This window comes from Anolis sagrei, chromosome 1 (assembly GCF_037176765.1).
Source record: "Anolis sagrei isolate rAnoSag1 chromosome 1, rAnoSag1.mat, whole genome shotgun sequence".
Lineage (NCBI taxonomy): Eukaryota > Metazoa > Chordata > Lepidosauria > Squamata > Dactyloidae > Anolis > Anolis sagrei.
The window spans coordinates 283,648,735-283,674,919 of record NC_090021.1 but is presented as its reverse complement, the minus strand read 5'-3'; the positions used below and the strand labels follow the sequence as shown (position 1 = coordinate 283,674,919).

General features: G+C 41.6%; 1 protein-coding gene across 3 annotated transcripts; it reads right to left on the bottom strand.

The window, feature by feature from the left end:
• Nucleotides 1-20,236: 20,236 nt before the first annotated feature.
• On the bottom strand, nucleotides 20,237-25,806 carry SRSF5 (serine and arginine rich splicing factor 5). 3 transcript variants are annotated; one of them, XM_060761914.2, is made up of 8 exons: nucleotides 25,658-25,806; nucleotides 24,980-25,130; nucleotides 23,155-23,225; nucleotides 22,676-22,777; nucleotides 22,513-22,582; nucleotides 21,305-21,378; nucleotides 21,059-21,169; nucleotides 20,237-20,957 (listed from the first exon to the last, which is right to left on the bottom strand). In XM_060761914.2, the coding sequence occupies exons 2-8, from the start codon at nucleotides 25,103-25,105 to the stop codon at nucleotides 20,708-20,710; spliced, it is 804 nt and encodes a 267-aa protein (XP_060617897.1). In that variant the 5' UTR covers nucleotides 25,106-25,130; nucleotides 25,658-25,806; the 3' UTR covers nucleotides 20,237-20,707. The 3 variants fall into 3 exon arrangements, with proteins under 3 accessions (XP_060617897.1, XP_060617904.1, XP_060617913.1); XM_060761921.2 differs by having other exon boundaries at nucleotides 24,980-25,185; nucleotides 25,658-25,800; XM_060761930.2 differs by lacking the exons at nucleotides 20,237-20,957; nucleotides 21,059-21,169 and having other exon boundaries at nucleotides 21,311-22,272.
• Nucleotides 25,807-26,185: the final 379 nt, after the last annotated feature.

Genomic DNA, 26,185 nt, shown 5'->3' with positions numbered 1-26,185 from the left:
GTCTTGTCCTTCCTAAAATATTATGAATGACTTTGAAATAATACTCAAAACAGTCAAAGACAGATGGGAGCAAAGTCTTTAGGGCTAATATCTGGGCTGATATCTTGTGTTGATTGAAGGCAAGGAAGAGGGAAGAGAAAAGAGACAAGGACAAGTGGAAGAAAGTGAAGAGAAAAGGCAGCATGTAAGAAAGGGAAGGGAGAAAAATTAAGAATTGTGGAGGGGGGTTTTTTGCCGTGGAAGGAAGATAGAAAAAGACAGGAGGTCACCATGATATTAATGTAAGAGTTCTCAGAAAGCAAGAAAAGAGGCACTAAAACACTTTTATGTTTTAAAAAGAGAAATGGAACAGTATTCATTTTAGAGAGTTTATTTCAGCTGCTCTCAAGCAATGCAATAATGGCTAATGCTATCCACCCACGATCAAAACAGGCATTGGGAGAATTATACGTTTTCGTCAGAGCAAATTGCTTCTGCTTAGAAGAAGCATGTTGTGGTGAATTTTCATTATGTTTTGACTCCAATGAATTTCTGGGAACTTTCCAAGGCTGGACTTGGGTAGTAATCTAAATACGATCTGCCAGCCATAGAAAACATAGCTGCCATGGAATATAAGGCAAATATGGGAAAGCACTGCTTCCAGACTCCCGGGATTGCCAACTACCATGGCCAAGTGCTAAGTCCTTGGTGGAAATTACTCAGCCCACAAGCTGAATGAAGCTGGGGAGGGGAGTGTCCAGTATTCTTAGCATCCTCAACAACCTCCAATGACCCCAATACTCTCCGAACCTAAAGTCAATAGTAGTAACTTTCTCCAATATTCTGCCACACAGAGAACTGAAGATCAAGCCAATGCTGCCATCTCTCTTTCTATCCACTTTGTCTATCCTTTGGGGAGATTTTTAGTAATGAGAAATTGCCTCATCAGGAGGGTGCTGCAGAACAAATCATCCAGAAAGGAGCCTGCTGGCCAGCATGAAGCATATGCAATAAATGAGGAACCCTTGGTTTTTTGAACTCAGAAATAGCTGAGATCTCTTATCCTATCAGTTGGCTTGAGAGTCCCATCAGAAATTAGACTGTTAATTACATGCCACAAAGCAATAAATCGCACAGAGCTGCTCTGTTTCTCTAAAAGTGGGACAAAGAAAAACAATAGGGTTGTTTACCAGTACAAATAGGATAATGTGAGCAGCCTTTAGAGCAGGCATGGGCAAACGTTGGCCCTCCAGGTGTTTTGGACTTTCGCTCCCATAATTCCTAACAGTGAGTAGGCTGTTAGGAATTATGGAAGTTGAAGTCCAAAACACCTGGAGGGCCAACGTTTGCCCATGCCTGCTTTAGAGGTTCCATCATCTGACAGTTGCTGTGGAAGGTTCAGATCTTTAGTGCCTTTGCAATTTAGCCATGTAATTGCCTAGCTCCTGGGGAAAGGGTTAATGTGTTATCCTGAAATGCTGAATCAAATTACCTAGATAAATGTTAAAACCCATTTACTTTTGTCAAAAAGGCAAGAACTTGGATACCTGCAAAATGGAAAGATATGAAATATTTCTGATTTTTTTTTTCTGAGCCCTTGGTGGCACAATGGGTTAAACCCTTGTGACGGCAGGACTATATATTAGTTCTGGCCTTTTTCTAAGATATGATTTTATATTCCTTGAATTTAATTTTAAATATTGCTATTTAAAGAGGGTTTTTTAAATTTCGTGTCAAAAGCATTGCATAAAAAAACACTGCTTTTGTGTTGAAAAGATGAGCTGTTTACAAGAAAACATTGCCCAGGGGATGGCCAACTGTATTTACTCAGTTTTTGAGGAGGCTCTTTCCTTTTTTCCCATTTTTTTATTTGAGAAAAAAATTACAGTTATAGAGACATACTATACATTTCTCCCTCTTTTCTTTTTTTTCACCCCTGTGCTCTCTTTCTTCAGAGCCATCTCTTCTTCTAAAGTCCCACCAAAGTTCATTTCTTCATTTGTGGATAAATTCCTGTCTTCTTTTGCCAATATTTTTTTCTATGTTTTCCTCCAAATACTTTCAAGGTCATTTTTTTCCATAATCCCTTCTTTACTTTTAAGTTTGATGTAAGCTTATCATTCAATGCCATTTTCCAGATTTCTTTATACCATTCATTAATTTGTATTAATGTCAGCTTTCGCGGAGGCTCTTTCCGTGTCCCCTATTTAAAGAGTTATTGGATCTTTATGTTTATCAATTGGTTTAGTTTTCACCTAATTTAAAATAGTTTATTGGCTTTATTATTGATTAATTTTAGGAAGAGAGAGAGAGAGAATGGTCTTTCTCTGGAAAATGGCAAACAATTATCACAATTAAATTAAATTAAAAGTTCAAATGGATAACACAAGAAATTTTGCCTGGCTCTAGATCATGAAAGGTGCAGAAAGAAGCTCAATCAGATGTAAAGAACCTTGGTCCATTGGAGGTCAACTATGGACAGGAAATTGCAGGTCATATCTCCTGACTGCCTGCACAGAGCCTGACAGCCAGCGTCAGAAGGTAATTGGGGTGGGGGGCTCTCTGTTCATTGGCTCCAAATGTGAATATCAATTGCTCTCTGGACATGCAGAAGCATCCCTACATATGTTCACCAATTGTTACTGTTCTTGAAATCTTCCATAGTGACACCTGTATTTTCTTCCTTTTTGAAATACACAAGACTCACAAAAACATTAAAATCAATTGTGGAATGACAAAGCAACACTTTTCTAAATCCTATTGGTTTAATCAGTTTATTCTAGTACAGACTAGTAATTAGATTTGGGTCAAGGGTGGGAATATACAACTCTCCAGATGTTATTAGACTGCAACTCTATAAAGGTTGAGCCAACATATGAGGAATGCTGAGAGTTGCAGTCCAATGACATCTGGAAAGCTGCATGATTCCCATTTTATTTTATTTTATTTATTTTTATTTGCTTTATTTCTATACCGCATTTTTCAGCCTAAATCGGCGACTCAATGCGGTTTACACAGTACAAATTATCATAACAATAGCAAGTGATTAAAACACATCATATACAACAGACAAACAACAATCAATTATCCTATCAACGCCTCAATAAAATCAGAATCTGTTCTCAAAATCCTTATACCATTCCTATGTTCGATTATACCGTCTTCCTGAGTTTAGTTGCACTGTTTAACCAAACGCTTGTTCATAGAGCCACGTCTTGACCTTCTTCCTGAACGCCAGCAACGAAGGGGCCTGTCTGATGTCTACGGGTAGGGCATTCCATAGCCGAGGGGCCACTACCGAGAAGGCCCTGTCCCTCGTCCCCGCCAGACGCGCTTGTGACGCAGGCGGGACCGAGAGCAGGGCCTCTCCGGACGATCTTAATGTCCTAGTCGGTTCATAGGTGGAGATGCGTTCGGAGAGGTAGGTGGGGCTGGAACCGTTTAGGGCTTTATAGGCTAAAGCCAGCACCTTGAATTGTGCCCGGTAGCAAATTGGCAGCCAGTGGAGCTGGCTCAGCAGTGGAGTGGTGTGCTCCCTGAGTGCCGCTCCCGTTAGCAACCTGGCTGCCGCGCGCTGGACCATCTGAAGCTTCCAGGCAGTCTTCAAGGGCAACCTCACGTAGAGCGCATTGCAGTAATCTATGCGGGATGTAACCAGAGCATGGACTACCGTGGCCAAGTCAGACTTCCCAAGGTACGGGCGCAGCTGGTGCACAAGTTTTAATTGTGCAAATGCTCCCCTGGAAACCACCAAGACCTGGGGTTCCAAGCTTAGCGAAGAATCCAGGGTCACACCCAAGCTGCGAACCTGCGTCTTCAGGCGGAGTGTGACCCCGTCTAACACAGGCTGTAACCCTATACCCTGCTCGGCCTTTCGACTGACCAGGAGTACCTCTGTCTTGTCTGGATTCAGTTTCAATTTGTTAGCCCTCATCCAGTCCGATACAGCAGCCAAGCACCGGTTCAGGACCTGAACAGCCTCCTTAGTAGTGGGTGGAAAGGAGTGACAGAGTTGGACATCATCTGCGTACAGATAACACCGCACCCCAAAACTCCGGATGATCTCTCCCAACGGCTTCATGTAGATGTTAAACAACATGGGGGATAGTACTGAACCCTGCGGGACCCCACAAGACAATGGTTGTGAGGTCGAGCAGTTGTCCCCCAGCAACACCTTCTGAGTACGATCCTCTAGGAAGGACCTGAGCCACTGTAGAACAGTGCCACCAAGGCCCATTCCCGCGAGGCGTCCCAGAAGGATACCGTGGTCGACGGTATCAAAGGCCGCTGAGAGGTCCAGCAGAACCAACAGGTACACACTCCCCCTGTCTAGCTCACGCCGGAGATCATCCACTAAGGCGACCAAGGCTGTCTCGGTACCATGTCCTGGCCTAAAGCCAGACTGCGCCGGATCCAGATAATCCGTGTCTACCAAGAATACCTGGAGTTGTGAGGCCACCACACGTTCCAGGACTTTGCCCAAAAAGGGGAGATTGGAAACAGGCCAATAGTTGACAAATTGAGTGGGGTCCAGTGATGGTTTTTTCAACAGCGGTTTTATTACAGCTTGTTTTAAGCTGGCTGGAATTTTGCCTTCTCGAAGGGAGGCATTAACCACCACCTTCACCCACTCGGCCAATCCCCCTCTGGCCTCCTTTAGAAGCCAGGATGGGCAGGAGTCTAGGATGCATGTGGTTGCCCTCATTCCTCCAAGTATCTTGTCCACATCCTCGGGTTTCACCAATTGAAACGAATCCAACAAAATCGGACAAGCAGATGCTCCAGCTACATCCTCAGAGACTGCCGTTAACATGGTATCCAGGCCAGAACGGATTAAAGCGACTTTGTCCGCAAAGAACCGAGCAAATGCTTCACAGCGGGCCGTCGAGTTGTCAGGGTTCCCATCCGGAGTGGTGGGATTTAATAGACCTCTGACAACTCGAAACAGCTCAGCCGGACGGTTCTTTGCGGACTCAATATTGGCGGCAAAGGAAGATTTCTTCGCTGCCTTTATTGCCACGCCGTATGCCCTTAGATGGGCAACAAACCGTGTTCGATTTAACTCGCTCGGGTCCGAATGCCACACGCGCTCTAGTCTCCTCTTTCTTCGCTTCATCGCTGCCAGATACTCGTTAAACCAAGGAGCTGGTTTAGCTCGGCTACTCGAGAGGGGACATTCCGGAGCAATCGTGTCTATTGCCCTGGTCATCTCCCCGTTCCAGAGGGACACCAGGGCATCAACAGGATCACCAACCGAGGCGGCAGGAAAATCCCCAAGAGCTGTCAGGAATCCATTCGGATCCATAAGCCTCCTGGGGCGGACCAACTTAATGGGTCCCCCACCGCTGCAGAGGTTAGGAGGTGCAGTAAGTCTAAAACTGACCAGATAGTGGTCAGTCCATGGCAACGGAGAGATGGACAACTCCTCAACACCACCACCTTGCTCCCATCCCTGGCAGAAAACCAAGTCCAATGTGTGTCCAGCACTGTGAGTGGGGCCAGATACCCGTTGGGACAGCCCCATGGTTGCCATGGAAGACATGAAGTCCTGAGCCGCTCCTACTAGGGTAGTCTCGGCGTGTACATTGAAGTCCCCCAGCACAAGAAGCCGTTGGGACTCCAATGCCAGGCCCGAGACCACCCCTGCTAGCTCAGGTAGGGAGACCGTAGTGCAGCGAGGTGGGCGGTACACTAACAGAATCCCTATTCTGTAGGCCTGGGTAACAACGGAAAAATTTGTTTCTAAAATCGATTTGTATTTGGGGTTTTTTTTTGTTTCGATATTTAAAATAATTACAAAATTTTCCCTTAAAAAAGTTCGATATTTACGAAATTTCGTAAATGGCAAAAAATTAATGAATCGATTTCCGAAACAATAACGAATTGATTCGTTAATGGCGGACGCGACCGCGAAATACGCTAAAAAACCTCCAAAAACTTCTGAAGCTTCCCTCTCCCTCTGTTGTTGACTGTTGGTGTGATATTATAATTTTTTTTCACTAATTAAACCATAAAACTGGCCCAGACATGCGGAAATAATAACGAAACGACCTCAAAACAATAACGAAATGAACACAATAACGAAATACGAAGCATTTACAAAACACATTTAAAAATTCATTTTTTTAATAATTGCTCCAGAATGGTTCGTTATCGTTTTGTAATTGGAAAAATTAACGAATTATTAACGAATTACGAATTAACGAAACGAAACCGCCCAGGCCTACTATTCTGTCCCGGTCACCCACCCTCAGGTGGACACATTCAAAGTTAGTTGACTGCGGGATGGGGCCTCTGGTCAGCGGGATTGAATTTTTATAGACTACCGCAACTCCGCCTCCCCGCCCTCCAGGTCTCGATTGGTGCTGTACGGAGAAGCCTGGTGGACAAAGCTGGGTCAAATTTACTCCTCCAGCTTCGTCCAACCAGGTCTCCATAATGCACGCCAGATCTGCCCGTTCCTCCAGAATTATGTCTTGGATGAAAGATGTTTTGCCGTTGACAGATCTGGCGTTCAGCAGCACCATCTTCAACCCAGAGGGACCGCCATCCTGGGTACACCAACTTACCACGTCAGGAGACCGATTACAAGTTCTTAAATTTCTTCTTCTATCCCTAGGCCGAATTTGAGTTGTTAATTTTCCACTATTTCTAGGCCGAATTGGCGGTCTCCCTTTCCCGCATCTCCCCCTCCCCGTTATGGTTTCTATGGGGACCCCTCGGCTAGTGGAATACCCCTCTTCGTCCATGTTGCACTTCAAAATCGTAGCTTCATCCCATAATTCTTTCCAGATTATTTGCTCTATTGATTCCCCCTTGTGCCATACTACCTCCTTCCAATCCTTTCCTAACCCTGCTATGCTATTTCTAGGATCTACCCACCCGCTCTACCCTCTATCCCCTTCCCAATCCACCAACAATAATGTTAGCAGGTACCAAGGGATGAGAGCCGACATGGATGAGCAGCGTTGGTACAGCGTTGGTACAAGTCGCTAGATTTCAAGTATCAGCAGGTATTAAAGTGCAAGATGTAATTAAAGTGCTCTAGCCTATCACGTTGTTAGAGAGTTAAAGTGCTGTAGTGGAGGCTTAATAGTATTAAAGTGCACAGAAATTAAAGTGCAGATTATACTCAATGGTTAAAGTGCTGGCGGATGGAAAATTAGCAGCGTTGGTCGTAATAATAATGCGGTAACAGTGCAACAAAAATGTAGTTTGTATAGTCAGTCCTCAATTTTGTTGTTATATCTGATTCCCATTTAGCCCCCCTCCCCCCAATACATCAGTCATAGGGTGGAGTCAGAAGGGTATAGATCTTATGGGAATCCACAGGTTACGGCTGCTGTAGAACTTTGCAGGGAATGATTAGATAAGGGGCCACAATGGCTTCAGGATCTGATTCTGAGTTGGTAACGTGATGTTGAATTAGCAACGTTTCTTCCGGAATGGAGGCGATAATATAAAGGATGGCAATATAAGGATGGCAGCTCAATGGTGGCGGCCGATGGTAGTTCTGTAACAGCAGCTATGTCAAAAAAGTGATTCCAGCCAACCAAGAGATGGACTCGCAGCCCTAAGGTGGTGGTATCGCTTAGTGATGAGTCACAGCCGGAGTGGGAAACACGGGAGAGCCGATTTTGACCTAAATCCAATTACTAAAGCCAGAGAAGAGTATACCAAATAAATCAGTAGGATTTACCATATATAAATGATGGTTTGCTGTACAAAATTGATTTAATGGGTCCTGTCTAGCAATTGGATTTGAGGTACGGTGTGTTTCAGAAAGAAAGAAAATGCAGTGTTGCTAAGGAATTTTAAAAGAAACATCACAATTGGTGTTGGAGTGGTACTGGTGAGATTATACACAGAGCTGTATCTGTATGATGACTACCAACAAACAGTGAATGTCTCCATGTTTGAAGACCACATGTTACAGAATCTCTTTAGCATTTGTAAATAAACCTACTACTTTGATTGTCTGCTAGATCCTGTAGGTGAGATGTTAGCATGGGACTAGTGGTTGCAAATGCAAATTGATCATCCTTTATCCATAATTCCGAAATCCTCCTAAATTGCATGAGACAGTAGCCCCTCCACTTTTTGATGATTTAAATACACAAACTTTGTTTCATGTACAAAAATTATTTTAAAATATTGTTCACTAGTGCCCGCCTGCTTTCTCTCTTCTCCAGCTGTTAGAAGGCCTACCTCACAATGTCTCCATGACAATGCTCTGGCAATGGTAGGCAGGGTCTCTTTGTGGCTGCCCTCAAACACCATGTCACCTTTCTTTCTCGGTGACATCACAGAGGGCCACTTCACTTAGCAACAGCAGTTGTGCAAATGGACAAAGATACTCTGACTTTTATATAGAGAGAAGATAAAATTACCTCCAGGTTATCCAATCCTATCCTATCCGATTTGTTGTTGATCTACTCCTTTGGGCTTCACTCAAATCTACCATTTGCCAAAATATACAATCCTGTGCTTTTCTTTTCCATTTTTGACTAAATAGCTTAACCATTGCTTCATCCCATCAAATATGATAACTTCTCAAGAGCCGCTTGTGGTCTCTTGGTATCCAGTTTGTTAGGCCATATGTTCATCAGTTGTCTTTTGGTCATGCTATATGTCCTGCCCATTTTCTTTTTGCCTCATAGATTTCATTGACCACGTTGTGTACCCCAGTTCTTCAATGCAGCTCTTTATTACTGATTTTATCTCTTATTATCATGCCACACATCCTTCTTTCCATTGCTCTCTGAGTCACCACCAGTTTTGAATTTGAAATTGTAAACAAATTTCATGTTTAATCCTGAGCCTCATCTTCAAGATATCTCATTATGCAACTGTGTTCCAATTCCAGTATTCCAAAATCTGAAAAACACCAAAACACGTTTGGTCTCAGTTTTGAGTCCTTATTTCTCAACCTGTCTTAATTTCTCTGCTTGTGAAATAAATTATTGTCTTACACATTTCACAGCACACATTTTCTCAATAAATGCACACTGCGCATATAGCAGGAAAGGCATGTAAGGTTAGGCCATTGGTTGAGCAATTCCCCCTCTTCCACCCACCACTTTCCCCTCTGGCACAGCACAAGAAGCTCCAGCTAATGAATTGCTATTGGGGAAAGTGATAGGTGGGAAAATGGGAAATGCTTTCGGAGACACTTCAGTAATTACAAGGAGTGTTCTCACTAAACAGCAGAGAAGGAATTCTACATGGTCCAAGCACTGGTTTATGTTGTGTCTCATACTTCTCAATGAAAACCTTTGAAGCTGATTTTTTTAAAAAAAGAGAACCAAATGACTTACTGGATTTAATTTTTCACAATTTACTTAGTTTTGAGAATTAAAAAGTGAATACAGGTTGAGTATCCCTTTGTGAAAAATGCTGGAGATTTGTAGTGTTTTGGTTTTTCTCTCTCCAGATTTTGGAATACCTGCATTTTATATATGTTCATAATGAGATATCTTGGAGGTGGGACCCAAGTCTAAAAATGAAATTCATTTGTGTTTCACACACAATATATACTCGAGCATAAGCTGACCTGAATATAAACCAAGGCACCTAATTTTACCACAAAAAAATGGGAAAATGTATTGACTCGAGTATAAGCCGAGGGTGGGAAATGCAGCAGCTACCGGTAAATAAAAATTAAAATAGTACCAATAAAATTATATTAATTGAGGCATCAGTAGACGAAATGTTTTTGAATATTTACATAAAACTGTAATTTAAGATAAGACTGTCCAATTCTGTTTAAACCATTATTCTAACCTTCTTCAATGTAAATGTGCTTTTGTATCCTTCCAATAATAATAAAGAGAGTAAACTAATAAATGTAATAATAATAATAATAATAATAGAGTAAAATAATAAAAATAATAAAATAATAAATAGAGTAAACTAATAAATGTAATAATAATCGAGTAAAATAATAAAAATAATAAAATAATAAATAGAGTAAACTAATAAATGTAATAATAATAATAAATGGAGTAAAATAATAAATGTAATAATAATAATAAATAGAGTAAACTAATAAATGTAATAATAATAAATAGAGCAAAATAATAAATGTAATAAAAATAATAGAGTAAAATAATAAATGTAATAATAACAATAACAGTAACAATAACAGTAAAATAATAAATAACTTTGACTTGAGTATGAGCTGAAGGGGACTTTTTCAGCCTAAAAAAGGGCTGAAAAACTCAGCTTATACTTGAGTATATACAGTACATCTTATTCATATAGCCTGAAAGTAATTTTATCCAATATTTTAAAATAATTTGTGCACATTGTGCTATCAGAAAGAAAAGGACTCACTATTCCAGCTCCCCATGTAGACAGTGTCGGCACATTTTAGATTTTGGAATGCAACATAGAGAATGTTTAACCTGTAGCTGATATCTCAGGGGACTGGACTGGATGCCCCTTGTGATCGCTTCCAACTCTTTGATTCTTTTAATGGAGGAAGGGACCTTAGAATGTTACCAGTAACTATTTATTTTTTGGATATGTACCTTATAAAAACTCTAGTGTGGGAAATGGAGAAAAGAACATGGAAACACTCAAGGGAACATCTTTGAGCTTTGCTGTTCATTTGGCCCTCTATCTTTTTGAAATTAAAAAAAAACCCAACAGTATTCCAGGCTGCAATACTTCGGAAATGTTGAGCAGAACTGCCTTCTATCATTCCTGGAGACAAAAATACTCCCCACACATTCTGCTTGTAAATGTGTTTGCAAGTATTTTTTCCCTGACTACCACAGGATAAAAGCCTTTTATAAATATAATCTTGCTGTAATTGGTTTACAGCCTTATTATTGATCTCTGCCGAAGACAAACTGTGCCACCCCTATTTGCTCTAATCTCGTTAATTCTGTTTACAGCAAAAATTCCAAAGAACAGATAATGACTTTCTTTGTTCTGCGCTGCCCCTTGTCTGCTGTCAAAAGAAGCACATGAGAATGACAGTACCTATGTTCCTAACAATTATGCCCCCCCAAGGTGTTATATATATATATATATATATATATATATATATATATATATATTGAGGTGCGGTTATACTTTGTCAGTGGGAGTTTTTTAAATGCATATCCTTCTTCACAACAACCCTCCGCAATATTCCCCATTTTCCTGAATACTTTGTGCATTCTGCTTTTCCTACTCTACCTAAAAGAAAATTCTGACATATCTAACTGGTTAGCACTCAACAGTCACAAAACGCTATATGTATTTATTCTACATTTAGATCACCAACAGGAGATGAGGTTTGATGAGAGTTGGAGTATAACATATCCTGAAAACCATACTTTCCTTACCTTAAAGGATTATCATTATGAGACAGGATCATATTGACATAAAGTTAGTATTGGGCATGAGCAATGTACAAGGGGTATTTTTTAAAGTAAGGTCCGTTTTGTTGTAGACACTAGTAGTTCGCACGCATTCTGCAACGAGCGTGTACCGGCATGCCTCGGAAACAACTGTGCTCAGTTTCCGCTCTGTAGCTAACCTGTACGGTTCTGTTCTGTGCTTTAAAAATGTTTAAGACTATCAACTCACCCGCCGCATGTGAGGTTCGCTCAGTGATACGGTTTTTGTCAGCAAGGAACCTGCCTGCTGCAGAAATTCATCGACAGATTTGTTAAGTGTACAGTGATATTGTTATGAGTGAAAGCAAAGTGTGTAAGTGGGTACGACAATTCAAAGATGGCCGTGACAACATCCATGATGAGGACCACTCCAGTCGCCCTTTTTTGATAACAGTGAACTCTTGGTTATCAGAGCAGGCGGCAAGTTTTTATGAAGAGGGTATTTTAAATTGGTTCAGAGGTATGATAAGTGTTTGAACAAACTTGGCAAATATGTTGAAAAATAGAGTGAAGTATGTACTTTCTGAAAATAAATTTACTTTTTTGAAATAAACTTTCGTTGTGTACTTATGTGCAAACGGACCTTACTTAAAAAATACCCCTCGTATTAGAAAATTCCTGGTTCAGGTCTGATTAAAGCTGTGAATTAATTGATGAAAACTGGTATTTTCTCAGCTTTCTTCCACATTTAAAATCTGGGGATAATGTACACCTATTTTACAAAGTGGGGGCCCCTGGTGGCTGAATTTGCTGAACTTGCTGACTAAAAGGTTCAAATCTGGAGAGCGGGGTGAGCTCCAGCTACTAGACCAGCTCCTGCCAACTTAGCTGTTTGAAAACATGCAAATGTGAGTAGATCAATAGGTACTGCTTCGACAGGAAGGTAACGACGCTATAGACAACGCCGGCTCTTCAGCTAATAAATGAAGATGAGCACCACCCTCAGAGTCGGAACCAACTAGATTTAATGTCAAGGGAAACCTTTACTTATTTTACAAGCTATTGTACAGATTTCTAAGAAAATCATATTTTGTACACTCAAAAAGTGTGAGGTTGTTTTCCTCTTATCATTGTCATCCATCAGCATAGTCTGTCAGCTCTATTTATTAAAATTGTTCTTACACTGCTATACAAAAGTATAAAGAACACAGAAGATTTGATCCAAAGATTTGGAGTTGGATTGAGTGCCTTTTGAGATCATTCTATAATGGGGGACTGGGGAGAAGGAGAGTACTGCCTCCCAATAAGAATTCTGTTCCCCCATGAAATTTTCCTTCAAATTGCAAATTTCTAGTATTGCAAAGTGAAATTTTCAATCCTTATCACAAAGCAAGATTTCATGTTAAGTCTAAATCTAAGACCTATATTCACGGATGAAGATTTGTTGAGAGCTGGTTTGCTTCAAAAAGGAAATAATATGGAAAAGAGATCCGATATTGCCATCTTGTGGCACTGAAAATGCCATTCATTTGGAATCTGGAGTTCAGTAGGGTATTGCCTTGCCACAGCTATAACAAACCTGATAAAATAAAACAAACTCAAACTCAAGAAAGTACTTTTGATCCAAGATTTGCAAACTCCCTCCTGGGGGGATGGGGACAGAAGGATTTTATGGGGCATTTTTTAAAAAAGAGAAGTGTAGTTAAGCTTTGCCTTTTGGAAGTTTAGATGTTCTCAACCAGGAGGCTAGCAGGAAGGAAGGAAGGGATTGACCTCCACAAATAACATTCTGGCCCTCCAAATGAAATTTTTCCTTCACTTTCCAAATTTTAAGTTTTGCACACCATGGGGCATTGAAAGTCATCCAAAGCGCAAGTCTTATTTTTGCTGCATTTGCATCATCTTGGAAACTTGGCCTGTCCCTTTTCTTTGATTGAATAATCTATATTTCTCAACCACAGTTTCAAGTTACTGCAGTGGTAGAAATGTGTTTTCTGAAGGGAAATTTGGGAGGAGACTTTTTTGTGGGGAGATGAAGACCCCATTCAACATCACCATGCCTATCCATACACCCTTCTGGATCTTCAAGGCACCACTCAGCACAGAAAACCCATGGGTACAAATAGTTTGTGCTCCTTGACAACATTTATTTCATTGTTATCAAGGTCATTCAACTCAGTTGTCACAAATGGAGAATTTCTGGACTGAATATGACTTTTGATTTCTGCTTTCGTTGGCTGGATTGAAGATATAAAAAACATGCAGGGCATGTGTGGAAACAGATCAAGATTATGAGTGGTGCAATGTCTTTCTTTATTTCCACTGTGGTCCTAGTCAGGACAACACAGGGTGGGACCAAGAGCTCTTAGTGTCCGAGTTGGTTCATAGGGGGAGTTACATTCGGACAGGTAAACTGGGCCGGAACCATTCATGATTATGATTATTCCATTTATTTATACCCCAGTTTATCTCCCCTAAAGGGGACTCGAAGTGACTCAACATAAAAGCATCAGCATAACAATTTAAAATATACAAAATAAAATATACAAATATACAAACATTAAAACAGGATTAAATATAACCAGTATTTTTAAAACTCCCAGTTCAAAAACCATTAAAACTCATTCAAAGTTAAAGATGGATGGTATCTTTGAAGTGATTGGCTTGACTTTGAAGGATCTGAGGATGGTGATGGGCAACAGGGAGCTCTGGCATGGTCTGGTCCATGAGGTCACAAAGAGTCAGAAGCAACTGACCAAATAAACAACAACAACAAAGTTAAAAACCACAGCACCCCCTTAATTGATCTTAAGCACCTTCATCTTTAAAAAGCCTGCCTAAATAAAAAAAGGTTTTAGCCTGTCGCCAGAAGGACAGCAGGGAGGAGGCAATTCTGCCTTCCCTGGGCAGGGAGTTCCAGAGTGGAGGGCCAGCTACTGAGGTGGCCCACTCTCTCATTCCCACCAACTGGGCTTGAGATGGGGGTGGGACCAAGAGAAGGGTCTCTCCTGAAGATCTCAGGCCTGGGTAGGTTCGTACAATGGGATCCAGTCGGCCACATGCTATGGAATCTTGGAATCTGTGGTTGGTTGAGGCACTAGCACTCTTTGGCAGTGAAGGCTGTGGATCTTGTAAAATTACAATTCTCACCAAGTGATCTCAAACTGCATTAATTCTACAGTGAAGATGCACCCCAGTTCACCAGGGATGCCATGTAGAGTTGCTAGAATTAGAATTAGAGTGGGCTTCTGTATCCTAAATGGTTATTTAGGAGACATTTCAAAAGGTATTGCTCTTTATACAACCAGATAAGAAACACATGCTGAGTCTGTCTTCTAGAAAACCATTAAATGTACACAAGGACTCTCATCTGTTTCTATTCTGGTACTGAAGGCTGTATCTCCTCAAACTAGAAACAGTTTCATTCTAGTAGGAAGGATGTAGCCACCCAAACTAGAATTACCAGAACTAGCATACAGCCAGGGCAGTTATGTAATGTGGAAAGTTACTGGAATACTGTGTGATATTAGGAATTGTTTTTAGCAGGGTTTATTTTAACTTGTTCTAATAACTGTAATATTTGGTTCTATTGTAATATTTATATTTTTAGGTTTTTATAGTGCATGGTTTTTTAAATTATAGCCACTTTGGGTAACAGATCTGGGGAGAAAGCAGGACACAAATTGTTGTTGTTGTTTCCAGGATGGAGGCGGAATCCTTATAGGTGAATACTATTTTAATTTTGCCCCCCACCCACCCCACCCCTGCAATTTTGACTAACCTGTAAAAGCAAAAGGACCTATTTCAAAATATTGATAGTTAAATAGGTTGCTGTGTATGTGTCAGTGGTTGCAATATCCCAGTCATTTGTCTACCTAATTTCCAGTAGCCTACCTGCTAACCTATTTGTTTCTGTCCTATGTGATGGGGTTAGGAGGGAAAGAGTCATAGTGACACTTGCTTCTGCCTGCCTTCTTTGAACCGCTCATCCTTTTTCAATCTCAGACTCCCTGAGTAGTCAGTTAAGTCTGAAGACAACTTTTTATTTTATTAAACTCCAGAGAACAATGAAGACATTTCCATGATTCCTTACTCTAAGGACTTGTTCTGAGAGAAATCTTACCTGTTTTTCCCTCAATTCAGTACTTGCTGAAATTTCACCCGTCATATACCAGGAGAACAGGCAAGAATAGGTACATCTTTAAACTAATTTCTCTCTTTCCTGCTGAAATGTCCCTCTATTGATATGATCATGATTTGTTCGGTTTTCCCTTTGATTTCCTTCTGTCTCTAATGTTGTTCTTTCATTATTCAAAGTTGCTAGCTTAGCAGTGGTTCCAACCTGTGGTCCGTGGAGCACCGGTGGTCTGCAAGAATTAAAATATAGTTCGCGGCCTCACTGTTTACTACTTCATTGCAACGAGAGCAACTGGTCTCGCAAAACCCTCTTAAAGTGCTGAGGCTTATTAAATATGGTTTTCTGTGGGTGAGCAGATGGCGACTACTGGATGGCATATGCTCTGTATCAAAAACTAGAGCTGATATGGTCTATCCAATGTAATTTTCTGAATCAGCACTCCAAATAATGAAACCAAATCTAAAGTTAACCAAAAACTGATTTGTAACCATTTTGATACTTATGTTGGTCAAATGGTCTCTGGTAAAAAAAAAAAAAGGTTGGGAATCACTGGCTTAAAGTAAATATTGGCCATGTTAAGGTTATTGAGGAATCTTTAATTGTGCTTCCTCCTATTTTTTTAGTGTTTTGCCCTCCTCAGATGGTGCATCTCCACTCTAGAATGAAGGCAATTTGATACCATTTTAACTGCCATGACTCAAAGTTATGAAATCCTGGGAGTTGTCATTTGGTAATGTACCAGTATTCTTTGGCAGAGAAAGCTAAAGACCTCGGTGGAAATGCACCTAGGGTTAGGCAACATCTAGGCTCCATTGATCTAAATCCCCTTAAAACATTTTACTCTAAATCTGTTTAATCCAGCCTCCCATAACTTCCTCAACTTTATTCTCCAGCTCCCAAATCCCTATTATTGCTTCTTCAACAAGAACGTGCGGGTCACATTATTGCTTTGCTTGGCTATTGGAAGATCTGTGCACGATGGGTTGCAGAAAAACTTCTGTGACAGCTTCAGAAAACTTGTTCATTGTTGGAAGAAATATATCTAATTGTCTGGTGATTATGTGGAAAAGTGAATAGTGGTTGTTAAAGAGCACATTCTAAGGATTATTTCTGCGTTTGATGTATTAAAATATTCCTATCCAAACCCAAATAATGAAGGTGGAGGCATTACTTTTCATTGAACCCTCATAGGCCTCCTCACTGCAGAGCTCTCTAGCAACAAGGAAATCAATGGAGTAGAATTTCCCACTACAGTCTTCTGTGGCGACTATATATACATACTGTAAGCCGCTTTTGGTGTGAGAGAATTGGCCGTCTGCAAGGATGTTGCCTAGGGGACACCCGGATGTTTGATGTTTTTACCATCCTTGTGGGAAGCTTCTCTCATGTCCCTGCATGGGGAGCTGGAGATGACAGAGGGAGCTCAACCCCTCTCCACAAATTCAAATCGCAAACCTGTAGGCAATCCTACCGGCACAAGGGTTTAACCCATTGCACCACCGGGGGCTTCCTTCTGGGGCTGAGAGTATGTGACTCATCCAAAGTCAGTCAATGGGTTTCCATGGTTCTTACTCAGCATGCATGAACAGCAAAGAGAGCAGGACAAAGTGGGTAAGATCTAGAAGTTTGACCACCTGAATACGATCCAGTTGCTTTGTTAATGATGTTCACAGTGTTCGTTTTGGATAAACAGTTTAGGGAAAAATGTGAACTTGTGTTTTCCTAGTGTAACAACTATGACAATACTTTACAATTGAATGTAATATTCCTGCTTCTTGGCAGGCGGTTGGACTGGATGACCCATGAGGTCTCTTCCAACTCTTTGATTCTATGATTCTTTTTATGTAACAGTGCAATATTAAGGTCTAGCAGAGGCATGGGCAAACTTTGGCCTTCCAGGAGTTTTGGATTTCAACTCCCACCATTCCTAACAGCCTCAGGGTCTTTCCTTTTCCCCCTTAGCTGCTTAAGTGGGGGGCGAGGGGAAAGGAAAAGGAAGGGGCCTGAGGCTGTTAGGAATGGTGGGAGTTGAAGTCCAAAACACCTGGAGGACGCAAGTTTGCCCATGCATGACGTAGCAAAACAATTGATTTCAGGACTCTAGTTTGTGTTACCTTTGCCAATCAAGATGTTTTGAGATAAATTCAATTGTACACCCATTGAACAAATGAGACTTGTGAAACTAACATTTATGTAAATATCACAAATGTAATTGGTCTAATTACAACAAACAACTGGATTTACATATTCAGCAGTGTTTTCAAAATAAAATTACAGAACTACCACCTTTCCAAACTATACATTTTAATCTGGCTTGACCGTGTTGGGTTTTTTTTTTGGGGGGGGGGGGGCTTTAAATGTGAGATTTTATTTTATTTCAAACTCTTAGCTTTTATACTACCCTTTTATCAACTTTTCTATTTTATTGTTTTCATTGCCCATAGATAACTTATTCTACAATGAATTCTGGAAAAAGTTCTTTGAATGGTGGAGTGTAAATACTAAATTAAAACGCAACTAATCCAGGATTTTGTGGGGCATATTTACACTTGGGGATGTATTATTGTCAAATAATCTTTGAAAAGGCAATTTTCCAAGTTAATAGCTGTGATTGTTTCATCGACATTGGGGAGGGACCTTATGATGCTCCAGATGTTAAACCGCAAACCACAATAATCCTAGCCAATGAAAGAGTACTGGAAATTGCAGTCTTTTTTATTTTCATTGTCTTTGAGACAGTGGCAATATATCCAAATTTGGTTTTTTGAATATCCAAGAAACCAGTTCTGGAGCTAAAGCTCAACAATTACTTTAAAGTTCTGGTCGAAGCCCACAATATATTCTCCATCTCAAATAAGATCGTGGTTATATTTGTATTTATTTCATTTTCATTTCAGACTCAACAAAATTGAATGATTGCAAAATTATTTGCATTCTCATATGTATATGCATGTGAAAAGACTAAAAAAGGGACAGCTCACTTCCTGGGACAAATTGAAGGCTGTGACATTCTGAGTTCATATGGAAGGCCACTGGTTGTGCCAGTTTCCTGGTCAAGATTGCACCTTTGTGGTTCCTAAAACATGTGTGCTTGTCTGGCATAATTTTGCCCATTTATTGCAGAAATATACTGTAGGTCTGCAGGACTGGCCGGTAATGTTAACATAGTATGTTCTGCCAATTGCAGTTCTCATAAAAGTGATAATCTGCTTTAATTACAGATATCTCATATATATGCATATACATATAAAATGTGTGTGTGCGCAAGAGCCATTATGATGTAGTGTGTTGGATTTAGAGACACTTGAGACCACAGCAAATCCTTTCACAGCAATTGAAACTCCAGAGTATTCATGGAGCAATCACTTTCAGCCTCGTAAAAAACCCTCCTCTGAACAAACCTGAGTGCCTAATAAGGTCACTATTGGGTCACAATAAGCCAGAAATGACTTGGAAAGCAGACAAATGAAATTAAATTATTTGCAGTCAAGCCACTTGCATGCAATTTTTGATTAAGGGAATTATCTTTTGCCCACCTTTTCTAGGTTTCCTATTATCCACCCTGCTGTAATCTTCTAAATATGAAATGTGGGGCCTGTCACTGTGGGGATGTATCATTGCAAGCTGTTTCTATTGTGCAAAGTATTTTAAGGTGCTCAATTTTGAAAGAGGATATTAATAACCAAGGCTTTTACTAAATACTGGCTTCAGATAATTGTCAAAACCAGTTTACCATCTATTGATCCAGGAGCAACACCCTCCTTGCTATGTTTGTGGAGATCAGCCATTCAGACCCAGTTCTTCAAAGCCCCCTTCCAACAGGGGAGTAAATTTGCTTCTTACTCAAGAACCAAACGGATCCTGGACTGAAGTTCCTGTTATGACCAGGCTATGCTGCTTGACATTTTGCACTCAAAAATGTAGGTATTTATAATAGGGAATCAAAAAGGTGGCGTTGGACTTTATTGCAGTAGCCTAAACCTTAAATAAGGGGTCCTCAAACTAAGGCCCGAAGGCCAGATGCGGCCCTCCGAGGTCATTTACCCGGCCCATGCTCAGGGTCAACCTAAGTCTGAAAAGATGTGAAAGCACACAACAATCCTATCTCATCAGTTAAAAGCAGGCCCACTTCCCATTGAAACACTAATAGGTTTATATTTGTTAAAATTGTACATTTTAATTACTGTAGTTTTTAAGTGGTTTTTTTTTTGCACTACAAATAAGGCATGTGCAGTGTGCATAGGAATACATTCATTTTTTTTTCAAATTATAATCCAGCCCTCCAACAGTTTGAGGAACTGTGACCTGGCCCTCTGTTTAAAAAGTTTGAGGATCCTGCCTTAAATAAATGCAGCCCTCAATCCTGTGCATATCATGTGCAGTGTGCTTAGACAAAATTTAAAACCAACTGCTAGTTTTGAAGATAATTTACAGGCAGTCCCCCAATTATGAACTAGATAGGTTCTGTAAGTTTGTTCCTAAATTGAATTTGTATGCAAGTTAGAAAAGGAAAATTTTTAAGTGTAACTTCAGCCAAAACTGTGTTTTTAGCTTTGGATAGCATAGGAAAGAATGTACACCCGTGGTGTGTGTTTTGCTGTCTGTGCTTCCTGTTCAGAAGATTACACCTCACTTTGTGTATCTGTGATATTATGTGTTATCTAATGTGACCAACATATCTTACCTACTGCAGTGCAAAAAGCACTTTAAAAGGGGGATTCTGGTTCACATTCCCACTCTACACTTGCAATTAGACAGGAAGAAACAACTTCAAAGAAAGGCACACCACTTTTTGGAGTATTTTTTATTATCCATCTTGACCAATAAGATCAGGACAGGAAAGCAGACATATCGCTTGAAGCACTAAAAATCTGAAATAAAAGCTTTATTTACAGCGGGTGTAAGAGCTCTATGCCAATTTTTAACACTTTATACCCCAAAATAGCATTTACGAGAATACACTGAGCGTGTTTTCAAAAGGCATACTCCCCTTAATTACAAAAAAAAATATTAAGTTTCTCCAAAGAGCTCTAGCAATATACATAAAGCTATGCACTTCTGAGTCAATGAAGTGAGCAGGAAAAAGATTATCAAAAAGACAATACAATAAGTTCAGTAACCTCTCGGTGGTCCACATATACAAAGCTGTTAATCCTCCCCCTCCCCACACCCACTCGGTCTCTTTCCCAGGAGTCACATACTTACCAAAACTATTAGCAAGTATGATTTAAAAAGTCCCCAACAGCTAACTGTTTTGAATTCAGTTGCCGCTATCAACTGATCGCGATCTTGAGCGTGACCTCTGGCGATCGACAGAAGCCGGAGACTTTGATCGACTCGAAGACGCACGTTTCTGGCTCTTTTCAGGAGCAGGAGATCTACTAACTGAACGGGACTTGCTACGGCTCCTGCTGCGGGACCGTGTGTAAGACTTGCGGCTTCTGGAGCGAGATCGGCTGCGAGACCTTGATGAGCTCCTGCTGCGAGACCGAGACCTGCTCCTGGACCTACTAAAAAAGGCAATTGCCCATTTTAGATTGAATTCAATACATAGGCATTTATCTCTGATCACTCGTGCTCAAGCCAAGTATTGCTGAAATGGAATTCTTACCTATGTCTTTTGCTGCCTTCAATCAGTTTGATTTTTCTTCCATTTATCTCTTTGCCAGAAAGCTTTTCAATAGCATTCTTGAGATCACTGTAAGAGGCAAACTCAACCACCCTAACAATAGAAAATATAAAAAAACGTATCAACAGCAGGCTCTGAGCACTTTAACAAGATGCTTTTCCAGCAATTCCTCTCGTCCCCACACAACCTTCACAATACAACTTATTTGTTATTCCCAAACAAACTCACCCTTCATTTAATTTAGGCCTGTGTGCATCCGCAAAGGTTACTTCCCCAGCCTGTCTCATGAAGTCTTTGAGATCCTAGCACAAGAATAACCATGTTAGAAAAGGCAGCAGACAGCATTCTGGAGTATTAAAAAATTACTACTGCAAGAAAAGATGTTAAGAATTATAAAGTGGCAGATGCCACACTTGCAGATAAATCTGTATTTGATAGTTTACATCAGGGCACGAAATAAATGAAAACAGCATTGAGCTTTAGAGCAGAATGCTAGATTTTAACATTATGTTGTTTATTATACACTTTACATAACTGTCTTGCATTCAAAGTTTATTTGTAGGAAAGCATTCTGAGAAGTGTTATGATAAAAGAAGAGTACATTTATAAAACACCAGTTATTTTGTGCCCCATATGTCATTAAAAATATAGTTTACTTTACCTTCATTAACATTTCCCTAGGCTAGCCAAGCATCAAACTGCATTAAGCGACCGAAGATACCGTCATGGTACATGCCCGACTGGCTCTTCGCCAACCGTTTGAAGAATACTACCCAGCCGATGGAAGTATTTAACCGCACAGCCCTCCCTATTAGCAGACTACTGGCGGTTCCAGACATTCGCTACTCTTGTGAAGTTCCACCAAGGACCACTTCACTGCGATAGGATTCCAACGACCACCTAATGCGTATCTTTCAACTCTCTCGATCACGATTTCTTATTTCGAAGCTTTACAGGAGGTACTTCTCAACTTAGGACTCAGATCTCGTTAACGCTCGGGGATCGCTGCAACCCGGCACTTTAAGGGAGTGCTTCGATTACGTCTAGACCGGCAAACACAGATCTAGAGGTGGCCAACTGAAACACTGGAGGAGCTGACTGGATAAGTCAACCAGGCCCAACCAAGAGTGACCAAGACAGAACGATTAGGATAACCCTCAGGCACTCCTCGTCATAAGGCCAACGACACAGATATGCTGGCAAATAAAATGGATTTTTAAAGTGGTTAAAATGGATTTTGAAAACAAGGTAAAATTACATTTAAAATACTACTATTAATTCTATGAAAAAACTGCATTTAAACATTAAATATTAATAATTCTTGAAAACTTTGAAAAATATTTTAAATTTAAGATATACATTAGTTTTAGCTAAAAAAACATTTTAAATATTACACCCATTAAATGAAATGCAAGAGACAATGATGTTCAACAAACCTGCCAACTGACTCTGGATGACAAATTTTCTACAATGAGGCGATTTTCTGTCCTGACAGGAGGAGCATTTCTGAGGGGAATAAGAGACTTGGCTCAGTACAAATGCTACTCGAGTATGAGTAAACTCCTCTACTGCAAGTTCAGGCTGCAAGCACATGCATACCTTCTGTCATTGCGTGGGCGACGACTACTGAAACGATCAGAGTACCGGCCTCCTCTGCCTCTTCCACCTCTGGAGCGAGCCCTTGCATGTTCAATTGTAACCCTGAAAAAGAGAAATCCATCAGTTTACATTCAATCACCAGGTTGCAAACAACAAGAAGTTCCCAAGTTACGAACAAGATAGGTTCTGTAGATATATAAGCCAGAACAGATACATTTTTTCAGTGTAACTCCAGCCAAATATGTCTTGTAGAAACAAGGACTACTGAGAAAGCTCCATAAGATACCATTTCCCCATCTCTTTCAGCAGTGGATTTCCCTTCCAAGGGGCAGACTTCTCACTTCCTGTTGTCTCAACCCCGTTCTTAACTATGGGTTGGTTGTAAACCCAACCCATAGTCGGATTTACACCGTCCAACAGAAACAAAATCCCACTGCATAGTAAACTATTCTATAGTGTGCAAATAATCAAATATTCACCTTTCACTGCAGAGTTCTTTTCCATCCAGTTCATAGACTGCATCATCAGCATCCCTTGGATCTTCAAACTCCTGTAAAGGAAGGAATCAGATTTTGCTTTGTATACTATTTATTTTATTTACAGCATTTTACCCCGCCCTTCTCAACACCCCCCCCCCTCGGGGGGGACGGGGACTCAGAGCGGCTAGTGTAGATATACCTTGACACTGTAGAATTAATGCAGTCTGGCACCACTTCAGCTGCCATGGTTCAATTCTATGGAATCTTAGGAGCTGTAGTTTGGTGAGGCAGCAGCGCTCTTTGGCAGACTAAAGACTTTGTAAAATTACTGACCCCCAGCATCCCATAGCCCTGAGCACATTATATGTGGTCTTATAATGTGGTATTGACCCACATTAATTCTACAGTGTACACCCAGTCTGTGCTTCTTAGATTTTAGACCAGGTATGAGCAAACCCAGGCCTAGAGGCAGCCCCTTGAGCTCTTTCCTCAGACCCTCCTCTCTCACAACATCCTATCCTCCCTTCTCTTTCCGTCTTCTCCCCCCCCCTTTTGTCCTTTCTTCTTTCCTCCCTCCTTCCCTCTCTTTCTCCTTAATTTCCTTTTGTCTTTCCTTCCCTCTTTCCTCCCCTTCCCTTTTTTCTTTCCACCCACCCTGCTCTTCGTCCCTTGTTTTTCCTTTCTCCCACCTTCCCTCCATTTCTCCCACCATCCTCCCTTTCCACCCTTTCGTCCTTCCTTCCTCCTCTCTCTCTTTCTCCCTCCCTTTCACCCTTCCATCTTTCACTTCCTCCTGGGGGATGTTTAGCTAGGAGAAGGTAGAGCGGGAACATGAGGACCATGTTTCAAGATGTAAAAGGGTGTCCCACTGAGGAGGAGGAAAACCGACTTTCTGCTGCTCTAGAGACCAGGGCACAAAGGAGAAATGGTTTCAAATGGCAGATTCCACTGAAAAGATTAGGAAGAACTTTCTGAGAGTAAGAGCTGTTGGGGAGCGGCATAGGCTGCCTTGGAGCATGGTGGAGTCTCCTTTTTTTATTTCTGATTTCATTGATGAGACCTGATGGATTTGTTATATTGATGTACTGATGTATTGATGCTGATGTTTAATGATTTGCGATGCTATTGCTTTTAAATGCCTAATTTTGTAATGTGTATACCTAAACTGTTGTAAACCGCTCTGAGTCGCCTAGGGGCTGAGAAGAGCGGTATACAAATAAAGTAAGTTAATAAATAAACAAATAAATATTAATAATTTTTACTATTTTATCATAGTTAATACATGTCTTGTACATTTGTTTTACAGCAGATACATATTATTCAATACAACCTAACATACTTTGGCATCTAGTATTATTATTCTGCTTAGACATATTTTCTATTCCTCACCACTGTGCTCCCCCCCCATCTTGCATGGTGGAGTCTCCTAATGTGGAGGCTTTTCCACGAGAATATTTTGACTGAATGGCCCTTGGGAGGTCTCTTCCAACTCTAGAATTCTATGTCAGGAATAGGCAATATGGGGTCTAGCAGATATACTTTTTCGCTTCCCTCCGCCATCTCATCCTGACCAAGACCAACCCTTTTGGGATCCAAAGGTTTCCCCGTCTTTCCTTCACTTTCTGCCTCCGAAAGAGAAGAGGAATAGGCAGGGAGGGGGCCCAGCTCCGGGTCACCATGCAGCCCCCAAGTTGGAAGGTTTGCCCAGGCCTGTTTTAGACCAAGGTTTAACCCCCCCCCCCCCAAAATTTTTCCAACCACCTGCTATAAAAGTGTCTGGCGAAAGAAGGCCCCATTTCAGAGCGAGGCCTTAAGGCCCACTTACCACAAAGCCAAATCCTCTTTTCAGATCAATGTCCCGGATCCGTCCGTATCCCTTGAAAAACCTCTCCACGTCCTTCTCCCGGGCGGCAGGATTCAGCCTTCCGATAAATACCCGACAGCCACTCATGATGCCGCTCCAGATGGACCACCAGCTGCAAAAGGCACCGAGACTTAAGAGGACGCCTCTCGCCTAATGGATTTCAGTCCCTGGAAAAGCGAATGCGCCAGGCAAGATGGCCGCCGGAAAAGTAGGTCACTGGCGCTGCCTTCTCTGCCGCAGTCCCGGCCCCGCCCCTCCCGCCGCAGTCTGACGTCACCACAGGCATGGCGCCAAGCTGGCCCCGCCCCCAAGATGGCCCCGCCTCTCGCTGGACCAATCGGAACGCGCCACATCCACCCCGCCCTGCGCCTCCGCATTGAGTCGAGTGCCATCTGTGGACGAGGCGCGCATGCGCTCTGCAGCCGCCCCAACCAGAATTTCAACCGACACCATCCGCGGACAAAATGGCGGCCGGGCCGCACCCAACCGTCGCGGAGCCGACATTACACGGCTCTCTTTCGCCACTTCATTAGGAGGCAAACCCTCTCCCCATCATTATATGCAATTCCTCCCACTCGTATTTTCTATACATAAATTTCCTCCCCCTCGAAGCCGCACTAATGATAAATTTCCACAAACCTGCTCTTTCGACCTTCCGTTTTTGATGACTTTCGCCGAAACCTCAAGACGAGACGGGGGAAACAGAGCTCAAAGCTCGACCCTTCCTCACCGACGGCGGAGTCACAACTAACACGCAGCCTCGCCAAGAGCGCCACAAAATGGAAGCCGCGCTCACGTGACCGAGGGGCACGTGACGACCTTCCGGAGCAGCTATTGGCGGGGGGAAATCGGACAGCGGCGCCGAACCACGCCCTGAAGGGACTGCTGCTCTTTGCGCCTGCGCAGTCGTGGCCTCCATGTATTCCCTTCCCCCACCCCGTGCAGTTATGCTTTCTCACAACACAGGCTAGAAAAGATGATAGACGTTCTCTGAGCCCTTTTTGGGGCCTAAGTCAACTCCTCCGCCACAGACACCTTGCACAACTCGCCACTTTGCAGGTTGGTTGTAGAACAGGCCTGGGCAAACTTGGGCCCTCCTTCCAGGTGTTTTGGACTTCAACTCCCACCATTCCTCACAGCCTCAGGCCCTTTCCTTTTCCCCCTCAG